Source organism: Prorops nasuta, unplaced genomic scaffold (genome assembly GCF_024137725.1).
Source record: "Prorops nasuta isolate Cenicafe-Biocafe unplaced genomic scaffold, Cenicafe_Pnas_1.2 PNAS00206, whole genome shotgun sequence".
NCBI classification, from domain to species: domain Eukaryota; kingdom Metazoa; phylum Arthropoda; class Insecta; order Hymenoptera; family Bethylidae; genus Prorops; species Prorops nasuta.
This window is the reverse complement of record NW_027117002.1, coordinates 16,249-32,584: the sequence shown is the minus strand read 5'-3', so window position 1 is coordinate 32,584 and position 16,336 is coordinate 16,249. Positions and strand designations below refer to the sequence as shown.

Below are 16,336 nucleotides of genomic sequence, written 5' to 3'. Positions count from 1 at the left end.
AAAACAAAACCAATAACAATTGTTCTTAGACACACGTTCGTGCATTTCAGCTTTTTGAGGTTATACTCCCGAAGCGACCAATTTAGAATGAATTAAAGTCCCAGCGGGATCGAAATAGATAATCTCCAGAAGAGCATTTACTACAGCTGAATGACACACAACAGCTGCCAAGAAGGCTGCGGTCATCTTTATGGACTGGAGCTTTCTTCTACTCCTAAGTCTCTGAAGCTGATAAAGGGAAAAAAGTATCATGTATGCTGACAGATACAGTTCTCAATTTAACGTTACGTTTTTGCATTGCACTTGGGCGTATAGAAAGTATTTCATGGGATATATATATATACACATATTAGCCAGAGATTATTATTAATTATTAACAAGAAATAACGCTGGGGAAAAAACGGACAGGATGCTTCACATACTGTTGCAGTGAAATAATACAAAACGGTGGAATCATATGTACTATGCGTATTTATTAGCAACGAATACTTTCCGCCGTCGACGATTCTTTCATTCATTCGTCTGTTCAACGGGCCATATACATAATATACGTATATATAAAGATTTACATAGAGAAATATGTGCTTTTTTTTGTTTATAACATTAATACTTGTATCTAAAAAGTAAGGAATATGGATTTCAATTGGAAAGGAATAACAGTCCTCTTGGCTCGTGCGGTTAATCATCATCGAGAAGATCTTCGTCCAGATTGACTCCCTGAAAAAAAAAAAAAACAATTAGAAGTTAACAATGGAGATGTACCACTCGTATTATTACTCCTTTTTGTCAAATAAGAAAGAAAATGATCGAGAAGATTATTATTATTGCAAAATTCGTCGGACCGACCGAGAAGAATATAAAAAGATTTATAACGAGACGGAGCGTGACAAAACGTAGAAACTCCCGAGCCTATATAAAGAGAGTCTCTGTCGAGTCGGGTGTTATGGTAACAAAATAAAATGCGGCGTGACCGCTGTGTGCCGTTAAGTAAACTGGTCTAAAGAACGCTTAAGGGTTCAAGTGCAAATACGCTTGAAATGAAACGCACGATTATGCATTATTATTTTTGTTGTTTTCTTCTTGTCACAAATGAGTGCAAAAAAAGCAAATTCTAGGATCATTAATAATAATCAATGGGGAATAAGAATTCTCGCAACATTTGTATTATTTTCGATTTTTTTGCTGAAGCCTGTGTGTGTTTATGTTTATTTTATTTATCCTTATTTTATTTGTGACCACGCACAGCGAATAACGAGCGTGGGTGCGCCGCTAGCAGCTATATAGATTACGTTCTAGCTGCCTTCTTGACTCGAGCTTTTGAATGTTATTGTAACACTATACCCTTCTAGAATTACATGGCCGTATTTAAGGGCTTAAGCCGGTTGCCTAATTGCACGAGTTTGCTTTATACTCGACCTTTGCTACCTGCTTTTCTCTTTCTATCCCTTTTACTCGCTTCATCATCGTCTCTGAAACTCTCAAACAAACAAACAAACAGGCAAAGCAATAAATACACAGATATATTCAGTCTTATCCACAAAACTTACGGTAGTATCGATATTGTCATCTATCTCGACGTCAAGATCCAAATCGTCGTACACCGTGAGTGGTCTGTTACTACTGGCTATGGATTTTGAGCTTTTACCATCCACACTGGATGTTTTTGTGGTGCTACTGCTAGTGGCGATGTCTAGACCTTGTAGTCTGTCGACTAAATTGTCAGTTGGTGCAGTCACAGTCCCTTGCGTACCATCCTTCGACGTTACCTGATGAACAAATTTGTCATCTTCCTCTGCTTTAGGCATCTCTTCCAATGGTTTCCGGTCGATATTTGGCTGTTAAAATAATAGAAAAATGTTATTGAGTTTTTTGAAAAAGAAGTTTATTGATAAATATACTTATTTTCTAAATGCCAATACAAAAATCTTTACCGTGATGTCAGAAAATGATGAAGCTGGAATTTTTCTTTTATTTTCTTCTCGAAGAAATTGTTCGGCTCTGAGCGCTTCCCTATATCCGGGAAAGAGATTCTCGTACTGTTCAGGATCGGCCAAGCTCTGCCCGGCCTTTTCACTAACGGTAGACAATTTTTCCTTCCACAATTTAACAATATAAGAAATTTTGCTTGGCGCGTAAGTCCTTGCAAAGAAAGCAGCCTCAGGGATTCTATCGGTTTTAACAAGTATATCCAAACATTTGTCCACGTCACCCAGTAAAAAACTAGATAAGAAGGAAATATTATTTTTCCCTGTTTCATCAGCATCCGTACCAAGCTTCTCAATCATGTTTGCGTTTCCTGTACTAGTTGCAAGTAACAGTAAACCACCAAAGTCCTGGGCCTGATGTAAACATTCTTGTGCAAGACACAGTTTTCCTTTCTGGGTGGCGAGTGATGCTAATTGTCGCCACTTTTGTTGACTGCTCGCTTCTTTGGCCAAAGTATGTGCCGTCGCTAGATCGCCTAGAGCCAGGGCTAATTCGAATCTGTGCTCCGGATCCGTTGACACAGTCAATGCTTGCTCTTTGAAACCCTACATTGAAGAAAAAAGTGATAAGAATATCTGAGTATAACAGCAAGCACATACGAATGCATTTGAAAATATAAGCCTACCTGTTTCTCAAGGAAATGTGCCACTCTTGTTCTATGTTCTTTTGGAACGGTTGGCAGTACTCTATCAGCAGTTTCAAAATCCTTTCTCATTACTGCTGTTTGATATTCCAATACGGACAGTAATAGTGAATAAGAAACTACTGAAAGCTCCTTGTCGCAGAGGTAGAGACGATTGTCCCTTGGCACGTAACCGAGCAAATACATCGGCCTATCCAAATGTGATACAGTAACTACTTCACCACCAACAAAATAATTTATTCTATTTACGCTATTCGTATAGATGAAGCAATCACCGACCCATAGACCAGTCTTCACAACTTCGTTCATTTCTGCGACCATCTAAGGACCAACAATTAATTATTTATGTATGATACAATAAGCAATTGTGACATGCTACTGAATGATTGAATTACCTCAAATGCATCTTCTATATCTTCAGCATTTTCCGGTGCATTGGTAACAGCATCAGCACGATACTTGAGTATGAAATATTGATCTGAAGTTGCTAAAGCTACGAGAGATGCGTATTCTGCCCAGTAAACGTGCGTGGGTTGAATATCGATGCGACGGACCAATTTCAGTGTATCCCAATCGTAAAAGGACAATCCACATCCTGATGATACTCCAAGTAAGAATCCACCGAAGATGCCTTTTTGGGAAGAAAAACAAGTAATGATATTTAAAAGTCTCTTCAAATTGAAGACAAGATGAAAGGGCGAAGATACAACTTACCGTCAGCACCGAAATCTGGCTTGAAGCTTTTTCTCTCCTTGAAATTTTTAAATACCTTAACTGTTGTATTACTTTCTCTAACTGCATATTGACTCGAATCAGCCGCCCATACGAATTCTGATGCTTGACCAAAAGCCTTGTTTCTTAAGGCCATCGATGTGTATATTATATACTCTCCGTCGCCGCAAACAACTAAAAATCGTCCATTCGGATTGTGTTGTATCGTTTGTGGGTAAATTTCACACGCTCCCATATCTTTCACAGCCAGTGGCAATCTTTCTCCGTCTTGTGCTTCTTCTCCTAATGCTTTCAAATTCACTTGCTGTATCTCACTGTGCTTAGCCCATACAATTTTACCACCCAGAGAATCCATTGAGACTGCTGGTTCTTCACGACCAACCTTAACCATCACACTTCCCTCATCATAGCCAATTGCAACGTTATTCGAGCCTTTCATGCAAGCTATCGTCCATACTCTTTCAAATCCATAATTGAGGGAAGATTCTAGCCTGTAAGTACCTGCATGCCATATTCTCACAGTCCCATCTTCAGACCCTGTCAGTACTATTGGTAATTCTGGGTGGAAGCACACAGCTGATATATTTTGTGTATGGCCTTCCAAAGTCTGGACACAAGTTTTATTTTGGTAGTCCCATATCTTTACGTATCTGTCATCTGCTCCTGATATTAAATAAGGCTTATCCCCACCATGGTAATAATCTACACAATTAACACCTTTTTCGTGTCCATCCAAAGTAAAATTTGCAGTAGAAGAGCCTAATTGCCATACTTTAACCGTTCTGTCTAAAGAAGCGCTTGCAAATGTGTTGTTATCCTTGGGATTAAAGACGATCTGCATAACATAATGGGTATGTCCCTCAAAAATTTGTTGGCCTATCCACGATTTCTCCCAGTTCCATAATTTTATTAGCATATCATCTAAAATTTAGTGATTAATTAGATGCTTTTGAGCAAATAAGTATTAGCGAATAGTCTAAAGATTTAATTGCTCACCACTGCTAGTTAATATGAATGGCTGCGAAGGATGCACAGCTATGCATCTTACATAATCACTATGTGCCTCGAAGGAATGTACTCTTTCCAATGTGTTATAATTAAAAACTCTGATCTGCATGTCATCTGAACCAGTGACAACCCAGTTTTTCCTGGGTACAAATTTTGCCGCACGCACCGGCAAATCGCAAACTTCGAACGTTTTCACTAACGTTTGCGTTTCGTGACTCCAGATGTGAACATTGCCTATGTATAGCGAGCAGAGCATCCATGGTTCGGTCGGATGCAGATCCACGCTCTTAACCCTGTCGGATCTCGCCGTTAATTTCCGTTTAATGTCCAATCTCAGTGGCTAGAAAATATAGTTATGAATGAAAACTGTTTTCATACAACGAGCGTCACAAATACGGTTTACTACTACTAAGATACATTTTTATATACAAAGAAAAAGATTCGACGATAAAATAAAAATTTAAATAATTTCAATAAACGCTTACCATCTTTCTTGTTTAATAAATATTTATCGGAAAACTTTTAATACACGCAAAAGTCGAAGGGACGTATCGTGCCGTGCTAATACAGCAAACAAGTTTTCGCCATAAAGTTAAGACGTGGCCGATGATTAGTAGTAAAATGGCGACCACATATTTTTAACAATATATTTATCAGAAATATCCTTGACAAACCCTAAAACTTGTCAGCTTCTACAGCTGGACTTCCAAGAAGATGCTGTGCGCAAGAAAACTTCTCAAAATAAAATACTTCTTTAAGTTCGAACTTTTGTTATGTGCATACCATACGTCAACCGTCAAAACCTACTGACTTTTTTTAGGTTAGTTAGGTTAAAGTCTAAAATTTGCTCTTTATCGATAAGGAAGAAAATGCTTTTATAATCAATCGATCTAGTAGTAATTTGGCGCACACCCTTCTCTCAATAAGTAAAGAAGATCGAGGCAATCTCCCCGGCAATTTTAAAAAAAATCTAAGAAATAAAAAAAGGGAAGCGCTCGCAGTAGCGAGATTAAACACTTGCATCATTTTATAGATATCAGTCTGATAAGTTAATGATGAATATTACAGAAAGTTTATTACAACTACAATAAAAACAATTCAAGAGAAAAAGAGGAGAGACAGATGAGTGTGCCATCTGCCATCTGATCACCATCTGATGCCATCTGTGCGACCCTTTGTGACCATGGAGCAGCATTTAGCGCTCTACATATAGATGACTGCGGCGGTAGTCTGCGCATTATCGTCGATTAATTCAGTCAAATTCAGTCTTCTCGAAAGAGTAGCTAGATGAACGTGGGCCCAAAATTTTTCTCAAACCTTTGAACTACTTACTGTAATTTTAAAATATTTCCCAACGGAAGGCTTGATATCAGTATTCAGTTATAGATAAAGGCGCAAGTTTTCTTTCTCTGGTGGGCCTCGGTGATTTTTTTACCTTATTTTTTCATATATGTATAAACTTTTCATACAAAGTATGTGTATAACTACGTATAACCTGCTATACATACATGGTCATTCGATGATAGTCTCAGCATCAGAGCGTATGTACGCGTACTTTGGTGTGGGTGTGTCTGTGTGTTTACTACCCTCCTATTGCACTGCTTACTATTCTAACGTCTCTAACCTTTATTAAGAAAACGTTACGCATTCGTCTCAATCATTCCTTCTCGAGTATGTTGTGTACCTAATAGGGTATCTCTCGCTTTAATCTCAGAAGCAAGATCGGTGCAGTTTTGTTTACATTTTTTTCTTTTGGGGGCAGTAAAGATGGCATGAGAGATATTATCAGAGATTTCATTGCAATCAAAGAGGTAGCAGCTACTGTTGACGATAAATTTGCAATTAAAGTATCGAGAGATCGATCAATTTATCCATCATGCGAATAACCACCAGCTTGATAAATATTTACTTTAAAATGTTAAAAGATTAAGTTATTATCAGAAAAGCCTTGAGAGAATGGAGCAAGCAAGCAAAGTTAATATAGCCCTATCTATCTCCACTGTGATTTACCAATCAAGTATGATTTATTACATCAACTCGTGTTAATGTAATAACATCACAATCAGCATTTTTCTCAAGTTTTCTTAACGATAAAATTATAGACTGCAGTGGGTCTAATTACGGTTATCCGTATAGTACATTTTGTGATGATTTTACAGTAATTTTTAGATAGTCCTAAAAGTGTCGTACTGCATATAGACTATGGAACAGACTATTTTTTCGATCATTTCGCCATCAGGAAGCAGTCCTGATAAAACGAAGCCTGCTGTTGAGAATCTTCCAGGAACAACGACTACAACGTCCAATTCTTTTGGGTACACTTGTATGTATATAAAATAATAGTTGTCATCAATTGAAATTTTACCCACAACTGTAGCCCTGAATTCTGTGTACTATAACCTACAGGCATTTTTATGAACTTTGTTCGGGATGGAGTATGTAGATCGCTTAGCCATGAATTTTTACGAGGAGAGAAAATAAATTTATAAATAAGAATAAAGAGAGCTAGTATGTTAATTCTAATGGAGAGACATTTAAATTTCACCTTTATCAATTTTAATATCAATATTACATGCACGAAAATCTGATAGTTTTAAATACAAATTTTATCTTACTTAAAGTAAATAGTTTTCTATTACCTACAGAGTTGTAGTAACTGTCGGTAAAATTTCATATTAGATTTACTTGTAGAATGAGAGGAAAGAGGGTTGAGCGTCCGCATGTGCGTAATGGTGTAATGTATACACAACGTCGTCTGCGTCAACCTTTGCCCTTCTGTACACTTTAATTATGCATTTCTTTCAGACTTGTTGCGAATATCGTGCACAGTGGTCAAATCGAGCCTTTAAATGACCCTTATAGCATGATTTGGTATAATTTTGTCTTATATAGTGCAATTATTACAAGAAATATTTCTTTTAGGTTGGAGGAAGTTGATGGAAGAAAAGGCGGGTGCCAGACAATTAATATTGACGGGATTGGCTGAACTGCTTGGTACAGGAATCTTGGTTTTCGTTGGATGCATGGGATGTGTAGGAAGCCTAGGAATCACGCCATCGATAATGCAAATATGTTTTGCTTTTGGATTTGCCGTCATGATCGCTATACAGGTAAATATATAGTAATTTTCACGTAAAATATAGTAGGGTATCGTTGGCTTTTTAAAATTATTTGCCGCCGAGAAACTACTGTTTTAATTACATTTCGCTTAAAGAGGTATAATGTCTCAGCAGAATTTTTTTTAAAATACTCACCATTGAGAAGTTACCATATCTCTTGATACGCATATAGATATTATCTGGCACAGAATTTACGCTAACTCTAATTTCAGTGTTTCGGACATATAAGTGGAGCTCACATTAATCCTGCCATTACGATAGCATCTTTGATAATTGGTAATACGTCATTACCAAGAGCAATTTGTTACATCGTAGCTCAGTGCATTGGGGCACCCCTCGGCTACGGTTTACTGAAATTAATGACGCCGAAGTTGCTGTTACACTCAGGAAATCCAGATCGTGCAAACTCTTTCTGCACGACCGACGTAAATTCCGACTTGACTATCGGACAAGGTTTTCTTGCTGAGGTCGTAGCTACAGCGATACTTGCGTTATTCGCTTGTAGCGTCTGGGATCGGCGTAACCAATACCAGAACGACTCAACATCAATACGGTTTGAAACATCTGTTAACATATTAATTATAGTGGAAATAATTTTATATAAACAAGCATTCCTATATAGGTTCGCGTTCTGCGTCAGTGTCCTTTGTTTCGTATTTGTGCCGTATACCGGCTGCAGCCTGAACCCTGCAAGGTCGCTAGCTCCCGCACTTTGGAACGGTTACTGGACCAATCACTGGCTCTTCTGGCTCGGCCCTATAACCGGTGCTGTTCTTGCTTCAATCTTTTATCGATGTTTGTTTTCCTTTCCACGTAATTTATAAATAGTAATAAATAAACAATAAACGAGTATTTAACAAATTCTCTTCTTTATTGTCAAAGAGATGTGTATACTGAAACGAGCAGTGTCGCAAGTGTTTACGAAAGAGAGATAGAGAAAGAGAAAGAGACTACTGATACACGGAAAGGAAGGGGAAGGTGGGGTGAAATCGAATGCGAATATGATCACGAATACGAATACGCGACGATCGGTTCAAGCGGTTCATCCGTGCCGTAGCCTCCACTTCTGCCAACCAGTCACACTAGCTAGCCAGCCAGGCCCGGAGGCAGTTCGAAACTTAAACTCGGTGATAAAAGACTGTATTGGCCTGTCCGTATGCGCGACATGTCGGCCTACAATCTTCGACAAGGTACACGTTCAAATTCTGTTACAATACAACAGTTTCTGTTATACAAGCATAAATATACAAATGGTTAAAAGCTAAGACGTGTATTCTAGTTGACTTTTGATAAGACGCGCGTACAAGAATTTTACGTAATTAGCATCTCAAGTGGGATGCAACAGGTTATCGCTCGTTTTCTGCCATTAGCAAATTCCATATATGCATGCGGCTTTGTAGCTTTATAAATATTCGAAAGGAGTTTATGTGAAGCACACGTGCATTTTCAGGATGGGCGAAGCTCGTGCAAGGCGAGGGTGCTCTGCAAAAGACCGCCGCGATAGGATTGGCAGAATTACTTGGCACTGGAAGCATAGTTTTCTTGGGATGCATGGGTTGCGTTGGAAGCATGGGCACTACGCCTTCTCACCTACAAATATCCATTACTTTCGGCTTAGCCGTAATGATAGTCATTCAGGTTTGTTTTTTCCTTGTTCCCCGTCTATTGAAACTTACTGTGCGCGCGTGCCCATTCAACCTCCAATCGCATTTTAGAATTTTGCTCATCTGAGCGAAGCCCACGTAAATCCAGCCATTACCGTAGGCTCGGTAGTTCTTGGAAGAAAATCTATCCCGGAAGCATTATTTTACATCTGTGCGCAAATGATCGGTGCTGTCGCAGGCTACGGCATGCTCAAGGTTCGCTAAGCCTTCATCCTTTCAAAACCAGAACTTCTTCTCATCCGTCTATATATATATATATATATGTATAAACGTATAGGTGCTTACACCGAGTGGACTGTTAACATCTGGACGGAGTAACGAAGGTGGCTTTTGTGCGACCAGTTTGCACAGCGAGCTCTCCCCGATACAAGGCATGCTGATGGAAGCATCAGCGACAGGACTCTTAATGCTATTAGCATGCGCCCTCTGGGATCACCGTTGTCACCGCAGCACAGAATCAGCTTCCATAAAATTCGGCCTGGCCGTTGCCTGTCTCGCTATGGCGGTTGGTCCTTACACAGGCTGCAGCATGAACCCAGCAAGATCATTCGCACCAGCGCTTTGGAATCTTTTCTGGTCGCATCACTGGGTTTACTGGTTCGGCCCACTATCCGGAGCCATCATGACAGCCTTTCTGTACAGAGCTGTATTCTCATCAGATCCGGAAGTTGATGTAGAATATAAGAATTCTGATGCAACCACCAAAGCTCCAGAAAGTATAGCTTTAAACTCATCAGTGATTGTACTGGAAGACCTCAACAAGCAAGAGGTGCGTGCTCCCTGAAACACATTGTAACAGTATTAATTATACAATGTCCAAAACTTATACGATAAGAATAAGGTTAAGGTCAATGTTGTGTCCTTCGTTTTAGCAAATATGAGCACGATGTATGGCGAATATCTGCCATCTACCACAATCCACCAGAAGATCGGCCGTTTTGCCGTATCCAACAATTGCGACACACTGGTTGCGAAATTACACGAGGATAACGAGGAATGAGAAAGGCAGGCTTGCGTATTATTCAGCTACTACATATGTACATCACATATACAACGACCAGTGTTTAAGAAACATTACACAAATGTAAACTGTTTTTCTTTGCCAATTCCGATCGCTCGTACGGCTCAAAGTCTGAAATTAGCAAAAATAAGCGAGTATAATGTAATAATTACAACCATTCGTACAGTTTAGGGTAGTGGGGTGGGTGGGCTCTGGTGCTGACCCCTCGCTGTGTATATTCTCTTTAAGAAACAATGAGAGTTTTCTTACCGACAGTCGATAATGCAGATCTTTGTTTCATCGACTGGATAAACAGTAAAGCATAGTATGTGTGGTGTGTGTGTGTATATATCCCTATTCGTTGGTGGTGTGTGTTATGATGCCTCTCTCTCAGCTTTCACTTCCTCTCACACAGGTTTCTCATCTTAATCGTCTCTCAGTTCTTTCTCCCTAACCCTAATAACGACCCCAACCCTGCCATGGTCGGTCAGCATCATCGACCGACGCGACGCTCCCCGCCACATTCTGAAAGTAACGCAGAGTGCAGACGCCAGTTAAACTGCCAAGTAGAAGGAGCACTCAGCAGCAGCAGCAGCAAAAGTGTGGTGGTAGTAGCCAGCAGCAGCCAGCAGCTGCAGAACAGCAGAAGCAAAGAAGGGTGCGCAGAGTGTGTGTGTACGTGTGGAGACACGCTAAGAAGCCCGCACAACGCGTGTTCGTCCTTCGTTTTTCCTCCTTTTTGCTCAACCGTAACATAAGAATAAAATCAATCAACGATTAACCTTTGGACTAGGAATGTTGGAATCCACGAGCTCACGGTGCCTTGGCCATGACGCTTTCAACATTTTTGGATAACCTGACAGCGTATAACGGTAAAACGAACGCCCACTTGTGTCAGGATAACGAAACAGAGGGCTGCTACTAACGCAATGTTTACGCGCGAGTGCTGTCAGCTTTCCAGTGGATTATAATCATAATCATCATCTCGATGTTCGAATCACTCGGATGAAGAAGAAAAGAGGAACAGGTGAGAAAGCTATTGAGGTTGAGGTTCGAAATTAGACCGTTCCAGATATAAATTTACAGAATCTCTCGAATACTGGTGCGCATTGGCAGCACTTTCTCCCTCACACAAACACACATACCAACAGCACACGCGCGCGGAAAAACAATCCTTCGCCTCTCCGCGTTTATCGATCCGATTCGCCATGGGCTGCTCGCCGCTACTAGATAATTGGGCAAATTTTATTTTAATACCGGTTTATAACAAGTAGGACTGTGGATCGATGGTTAATTGGTTTTTATAAATTTCAGGTGGTAGTTCGGGTGATCCCATGAAGTCTCAGGGCAATAATTATCGACGTGCTGTAACCCAACTACCGCGTGGTGGAGGCTTCGGCGGCATTGATAACAAGTGGAATTAGCGATGTATCGGATCTTACGTCGCGGCTCAGGCCGCATTTGCCTATTAGCTGCTATCGCATTATCCCTGCTAGCATGTTTCTATTATATGAGCCAAACACAAGAACAAGTCCCAGTGCCGGCAGCTCAGCCAGCGGTTGCTCCAATAGCCTTTGCCGGTGATGCTGGCTCCTTCGTAGCTGATCTTGCGCTACGTCACGATCGATCGTCCTCGAAAGCGTCTTCCACGTCGACTGTCACCAACTGCCTTCGGCTCAAGACTAGAAAAGCCGATATAGACGCTCAACGAGAGTTTAGTAAATTTGACTTCCAGGTAATACAAAAATCTCTGAAGCATCGTTGATTCGAAATTCTATTCTACGTTGTTTCAGCCGTCATGGATGAGAAGCAGAGAATATTGGGACGAAAGTTTCGAAACGCGCTATGCAGAGCTGCGAAAGGATCCGAAGAGGCCAGCTCTAAAGGTTCTGCAACGATTTTTGTGAAATAGAAATTAGTTCTAATTATTCTGTTTTGCAGGTGATACTGGTGCCTCACAGTCATACCGATCCTGGATGGTTGAAGACGTTCGAACAGTATTTTCATAGCTCCACGAGAAGTATTTTGAACAATATGGTAGCGAAATTGCAACAATGGCCAAATATGACTTTTATATGGAGCGAAGTCTCTTTTCTTTCTCTTTGGTGGGAGAGGTAATAAGAAAAATGATGAGTATTAAGTAAGAAGGCTCTAAAAAGGCACATAAACTTTCAGTGCTCATCCGACGAAAAAGATGATCCTGAAGAGGCTGGTGAAGGAGGGCAGACTGGAGATTACAACTGGTGGTTGGGTTATGAGCGACGAAGCCTCGTCTCACATTTACGCGATGCTCGATCAACTGATCGAAGGTAAAAGAAGGATTTTTTGGTGAACACTGAATTCTAATAATTAATAATTGGTCCTTAGGTCATCAATGGCTCAAGGCCAATTTGGACGTAACGCCGGTATCCGGGTGGGCCGTTGATCCCTTTGGTCATGGTGGAACGATTCCTTTCATGCTTAAAGCTTCAGGAGCCACAGGCACTGTCATTCAAAGGATTCATTATGCCTGGAAACAGTGGTTTGCCAAGAAACAGTATGGTGACTTCATTTGGCAACAGGCTTGGGACCAAACTGGCACTGCCGATATGCTAACGCACAATCAGCCCTTTGATATTTACAACATCAAGCATTCATGCGGCCCTCATCCTCACGTTTGTCTTAATTTTGATTTTCGAAAGATACGTGGCGAATACACGGAATATTCCGCGAGGGCCGTCGAAATTACACCGAATAACGTCAAACAGATGGCTGAACTACTGCTAGAACAGTATTCGAGAACAGGATCACTTTTTACGCATAATGTTGTATTGATGCCGTTGGGGGATGATTTTAGGTGAGTAATTAATTCTCATACGCAAACAATATACTATATTGTAACTCTACTTACGTACGCAGATACGATCATGCAATTGAATGGGATCAGCAATATACCAATTACAAGACTTTGATGGATTATATCAACAATCGAAAGGAGGAGTACGGAAACGCAGAGATAATATTTGGGACACCAAAAGATTACTTTCAAGAGATAGAAAAGCGCGTTGAGAAGTTTCCAACTCTCACCGGTGATTTCTTTGTCTACTCTGATATTTTTAGCGAAGGTAGACCAGCCTATTGGAGCGGTTATTATACCACTCGACCGTACATGAAGATATTGGATAGAGAGCTCGAAGCTAATTTAAGATCGGCAGAGATCTTGTATTCTGTGGCGTTGAACGTGGCTAGACGCAAAGCCATAGATACAAAGTTGTACGAAACGCATTTTGAAAAGCTGGTAAAGGCAAGGAGAAATTTGGGCTTGTTTCAGCACCATGACGCTATCACGGGTACATCCAAGTCTTTCGTTATGAAGGATTACGCTCTTAAGTTATTCGAGTCAATCTCGGATACGATAAGTCTACAAAGTTTTGCGATTCAGTCGTTGATCGACGGCAGCGGCAGTGTAGGTGTTGTTAGTAGTAATACCAGTGCCATTGCAACCGCTAGTACCAGCTCAACTACAACCACTGCTACTACGAGATCGGTATACGTCTTGCCAGACTCGGACAGAGACAGCTATGAGAAGCTGGCCAAAAAAATACCAATCAGCTTGAAAGCTAAGGAAAGAAGAAAGGTCGTCTTATTCAACCCTCTGGCTCAGCGGAGGCAAGAAGTTATTAGTGTGAAGGTGACTTCATACAAGGTCAGAGTCTTGGATCCACGTGGAAGGCCAGTCGAGTACCAGATCGTCCCCGCAATAAATTCTAGTATTAGCATCTCTCACGATTCTTATACAGTATTGTTTATGGCAGATTTAGGGCCGTTAGCGATTGCCCTTTACGAATTGGAAGAAACGGAGAGGACACCCACTGAAGCGTTATCGACAATCTATTGCTCAAATTGTCAGAAGGATCCTGTCTTTACGACAAAACCAATGCAATTCGGCGATATTAAACTCGAAAATCATCGAATGAAACTTTTAATAGATGGTCAGAGTGGTTTCCTCAAGCGCATTACGAAGAAATCGAGTGGCAGAACGACACAGTGTTCTATAAGATTTGCAGCTTACTCGTCAGCACAATTTCATAGTGGCGCTTATCTCTTCATGCCAGATCCAAATCTGAGGGACGTCGAGAAGGAGATTCTCGAGGCTTACACGCCTCATCAGAAAATGCATATAATTAATGGTCCTTTAACTACCCGTCTCACGGTGGAATATGGCAAATTACTAACGCATCATCTCGCGATATATCATAAGGAAGGAAGTGCTTTGTCAGAGGCAATACATTTGAGAAATGTGATCGATTTTGAAACGCCGCCGAAGAATCGAGAAACAGAGATGTTTATGAGATTGGAGACCGATATAGTAAATGGTGAGCCACCAGAGTTTTACACTGACTCGAATGGCCAAGGAATGACGAAGCGTAAGAAGATAGAGAGAATCGGTATTGAAGGAAACTACTTCCCCATTACCACCATGGCTTATATAGAAGACACGCGACAGAGATTGACTCTTTTGGCGAATCATGGTCAGGGTGCAGCGAGCTATCAGCCGGGTTGGCTAGAAGTAATGTTAGATCGTAGAACGCTCTACGACGATTCGAGAGGGATGGGAGAGGGTTTGCTGGACAATCGAAAAACTTTGGCTAAGCATCTGTTGTTACTGGAGGAGACGGTCGAGGTCGAGGCAGAACTCGACAGAAAGAAAGATGAATACTCGATGCCGTCCCTTCTGGCGAATCAATTGAGCAACGCACTTAATTATCCTGTCAATATATTCGTGTTGGACTGGGTAGGAGGACCGAGAGAGGAGCTAAAAGAAAAAACGAGATCAGAGGTGAAACTATTGACGAGCAGTCTTCCTTGCGATGTGCACTTGATGAATTTGAGAACGAATCAGGACGACAAACTGCTCCATTATCCATCGAGTAAGGCTCTGATGATAATGCAAAGACAGGGCTATAGTTGTTCGTTCAACAATGATGTAGCAATGAGCCACTGCCCCTTCACTGAAGGAATATCCGAGGAGGTCGCTTTTTACGGACTATCAAACATAAGCATTAGCAGGACCACTTTGACCGGTATCGAAAAGCTGGAAGATTTAAAGGAAGGTCTGTCCAATGTACGCTTAAAGCCCATGGAAGTGCAAACATTTATGGTGAAGTTGTCGCGATAGGTGATGCACGACAGAGCTAAAAGCAACGTGTAGGAGGGTGACGTAACGCGAATGCGAAGATTGTACATATCAGTGCGCATCCCGCGGCGTCGCTCGGTGCGATGGCGAATAATGTAAATGCAATAGAAGCGTGATGTAAACAACAAAAATTGATAGATTTATTTTTTATAGAGATACTTTGATGTTTCTTCCACCTATCGGGCATTCCTTGTCCCTGTCCCTATCCTCATATCATTCACTGTAGCTAATTTTATTTCACTCTCTTTCGATCGCAGGAGGATAAAACAATCAACAATATACACATGTTCTTATTATACGGTAGGTATTGCAAAACGTGGCACGTCTAAAGCAATACGTTTTCTCTGGAAAATTTATTTTCTTACAATAATTATAGTCAGCTGCATGTATTTCTTTTTTATAAGCTATATTGCATCAAATTCAATAGTTGCCAACAATTGCTCTTTTGACAATTTGAAACAAAACATAATCACGAGTCACGTAGATGTGTGAGATCCGTGATTGTATTCTGGTACGTAAAAAAGCAATTATGTACCATCCACTTTGCACCTAAAGGATACGTAAATAGCTGTCAATTATGGTTGTGAAAGATTCATTTATTTTCGCAATACCAATCAATGTTTGTTCGTTTTTGGGCCCCTCAGCACTTATCAAACGCTGAAGCAAATTAATTTAAATGATCAATCATGACGCGTATTTTAATTAATTCGTGTTTTGTTACTACTGCAAATAAACTTTACGTACCAAGAATCTATACTTTACGTAACAGAAATTATAGTTTCAATACTTGCAGCTTACTTGCAATAATAACGGAGTGCGGCCTTAGCAATTACGAAGCACTGAATTGCATAAACACAACCCATGGTCATTGGACAGCTCGTGTTCGCACGACCATCAAAGTTCCACTTCTCCAAAACATTCATTCTGTTAGAACCACCCTGTCCTAGTAAATTGGATAATTGGATCACGTTCAAGTACTTTTAAAATGATCAACAAATTAATTTATTT

At 40.5% G+C, this 16,336-nt stretch overlaps 4 protein-coding genes across 8 annotated transcripts; 3 read left to right on the top strand and 1 right to left on the bottom strand.

Annotated features, from left to right (window-relative positions):
- Positions 1-453: 453 nt before the first annotated feature.
- Positions 454-5,175, bottom strand: LOC136785228 (coatomer subunit beta'-like). The gene is made up of 8 exons (XM_066746250.1): positions 4,855-5,175; positions 4,358-4,709; positions 3,344-4,282; positions 3,025-3,260; positions 2,612-2,950; positions 1,932-2,531; positions 1,548-1,835; positions 454-717 (listed from the first exon to the last, which is right to left on the bottom strand). The coding sequence occupies exons 1-8, from the start codon at positions 4,855-4,857 to the stop codon at positions 679-681; spliced, it is 2,796 nt and encodes a 931-aa protein (XP_066602347.1). The 5' UTR covers positions 4,858-5,175; the 3' UTR covers positions 454-678.
- Positions 5,176-5,632: 457 nt separating this feature from the next.
- On the top strand, positions 5,633-8,511 carry LOC136785239 (aquaporin AQPcic-like). 2 transcript variants are annotated; one of them, XM_066746272.1, is made up of 5 exons: positions 5,633-6,692; positions 7,292-7,479; positions 7,701-8,041; positions 8,111-8,283; positions 8,371-8,511. In XM_066746272.1, coding segments are annotated over exons 1-5 (825 nt in total). In that variant the 5' UTR covers positions 5,633-6,571; the 3' UTR covers positions 8,373-8,511. The 2 variants fall into 2 exon arrangements, with proteins under 2 accessions (XP_066602369.1, XP_066602368.1); XM_066746271.1 differs by lacking the exon at positions 8,371-8,511 and having other exon boundaries at positions 8,111-8,343.
- A 26-nt stretch (positions 8,512-8,537) lies between these two features.
- LOC136785238 (aquaporin AQPcic-like) lies at positions 8,538-10,348 on the top strand. Its single transcript, XM_066746270.1, has 5 exons — positions 8,538-8,678; positions 8,939-9,126; positions 9,204-9,347; positions 9,430-9,921; positions 10,025-10,348. The coding sequence occupies exons 1-5, from the start codon at positions 8,645-8,647 to the stop codon at positions 10,031-10,033; spliced, it is 867 nt and encodes a 288-aa protein (XP_066602367.1). The 5' UTR covers positions 8,538-8,644; the 3' UTR covers positions 10,034-10,348.
- A 175-nt stretch (positions 10,349-10,523) lies between these two features.
- On the top strand, positions 10,524-16,283 carry LOC136785234 (alpha-mannosidase 2-like). 4 transcript variants are annotated; one of them, XM_066746261.1, is made up of 8 exons: positions 10,524-10,827; positions 10,946-11,179; positions 11,467-11,887; positions 11,946-12,038; positions 12,094-12,266; positions 12,328-12,461; positions 12,520-12,988; positions 13,051-16,283. In XM_066746261.1, exons 3-8 carry the CDS (start codon positions 11,579-11,581, stop codon positions 15,308-15,310), a joined length of 3,438 nt encoding a protein of 1,145 aa, XP_066602358.1. In that variant the 5' UTR covers positions 10,524-10,827; positions 10,946-11,179; positions 11,467-11,578; the 3' UTR covers positions 15,311-16,283. The 4 variants fall into 4 exon arrangements, with proteins under 4 accessions (XP_066602358.1, XP_066602357.1, XP_066602355.1 ...); XM_066746260.1 differs by having other exon boundaries at positions 10,524-10,866; XM_066746258.1 differs by adding an exon at positions 11,239-11,390 and having other exon boundaries at positions 10,524-11,179.
- The last annotated feature ends 53 nt before the right edge of the window (positions 16,284-16,336 follow it).

Coding starts and splice junctions, on each gene's coding strand:
- LOC136785239 (XM_066746271.1), top strand. CDS start 6,572: ATGGAACAGACTATTTTTTCGATCATTTCGCCATCAGGAAGCAGTCCT. Junction 7,480..7,700: donor CCGTCATGATCGCTATACAG/GTAAATATATAG, acceptor CTCTAATTTCAG/TGTTTCGGACATATAAGTGG. Junction 8,042..8,110: donor AACGACTCAACATCAATACG/GTTTGAAACATC, acceptor ATTCCTATATAG/GTTCGCGTTCTGCGTCAGTG.
- LOC136785238 (XM_066746270.1), top strand. CDS start 8,645: ATGCGCGACATGTCGGCCTACAATCTTCGACAAG. Junction 8,679..8,938: donor GGCCTACAATCTTCGACAAG/GTACACGTTCAA, acceptor GTGCATTTTCAG/GATGGGCGAAGCTCGTGCAA. Junction 9,348..9,429: donor CAGGCTACGGCATGCTCAAG/GTTCGCTAAGCC, acceptor ATAAACGTATAG/GTGCTTACACCGAGTGGACT.
- LOC136785234 (XM_066746261.1), top strand. CDS start 11,579: ATGTATCGGATCTTACGTCGCGGCTCAGGCCGCATTTGCCTATTAGCT. Junction 12,267..12,327: donor CTTTCTCTTTGGTGGGAGAG/GTAATAAGAAAA, acceptor ATAAACTTTCAG/TGCTCATCCGACGAAAAAGA. Junction 12,462..12,519: donor GCTCGATCAACTGATCGAAG/GTAAAAGAAGGA, acceptor ATTGGTCCTTAG/GTCATCAATGGCTCAAGGCC.
- LOC136785228 (XM_066746250.1), bottom strand. Junction 2,951..3,024: donor ATATAGAAGATGCATTTGAG/GTAATTCAATCA, acceptor GTTGGTCCTTAG/ATGGTCGCAGAAATGAACGA. Junction 2,532..2,611: donor CACATTTCCTTGAGAAACAG/GTAGGCTTATAT, acceptor TCTTCAATGTAG/GGTTTCAAAGAGCAAGCATT.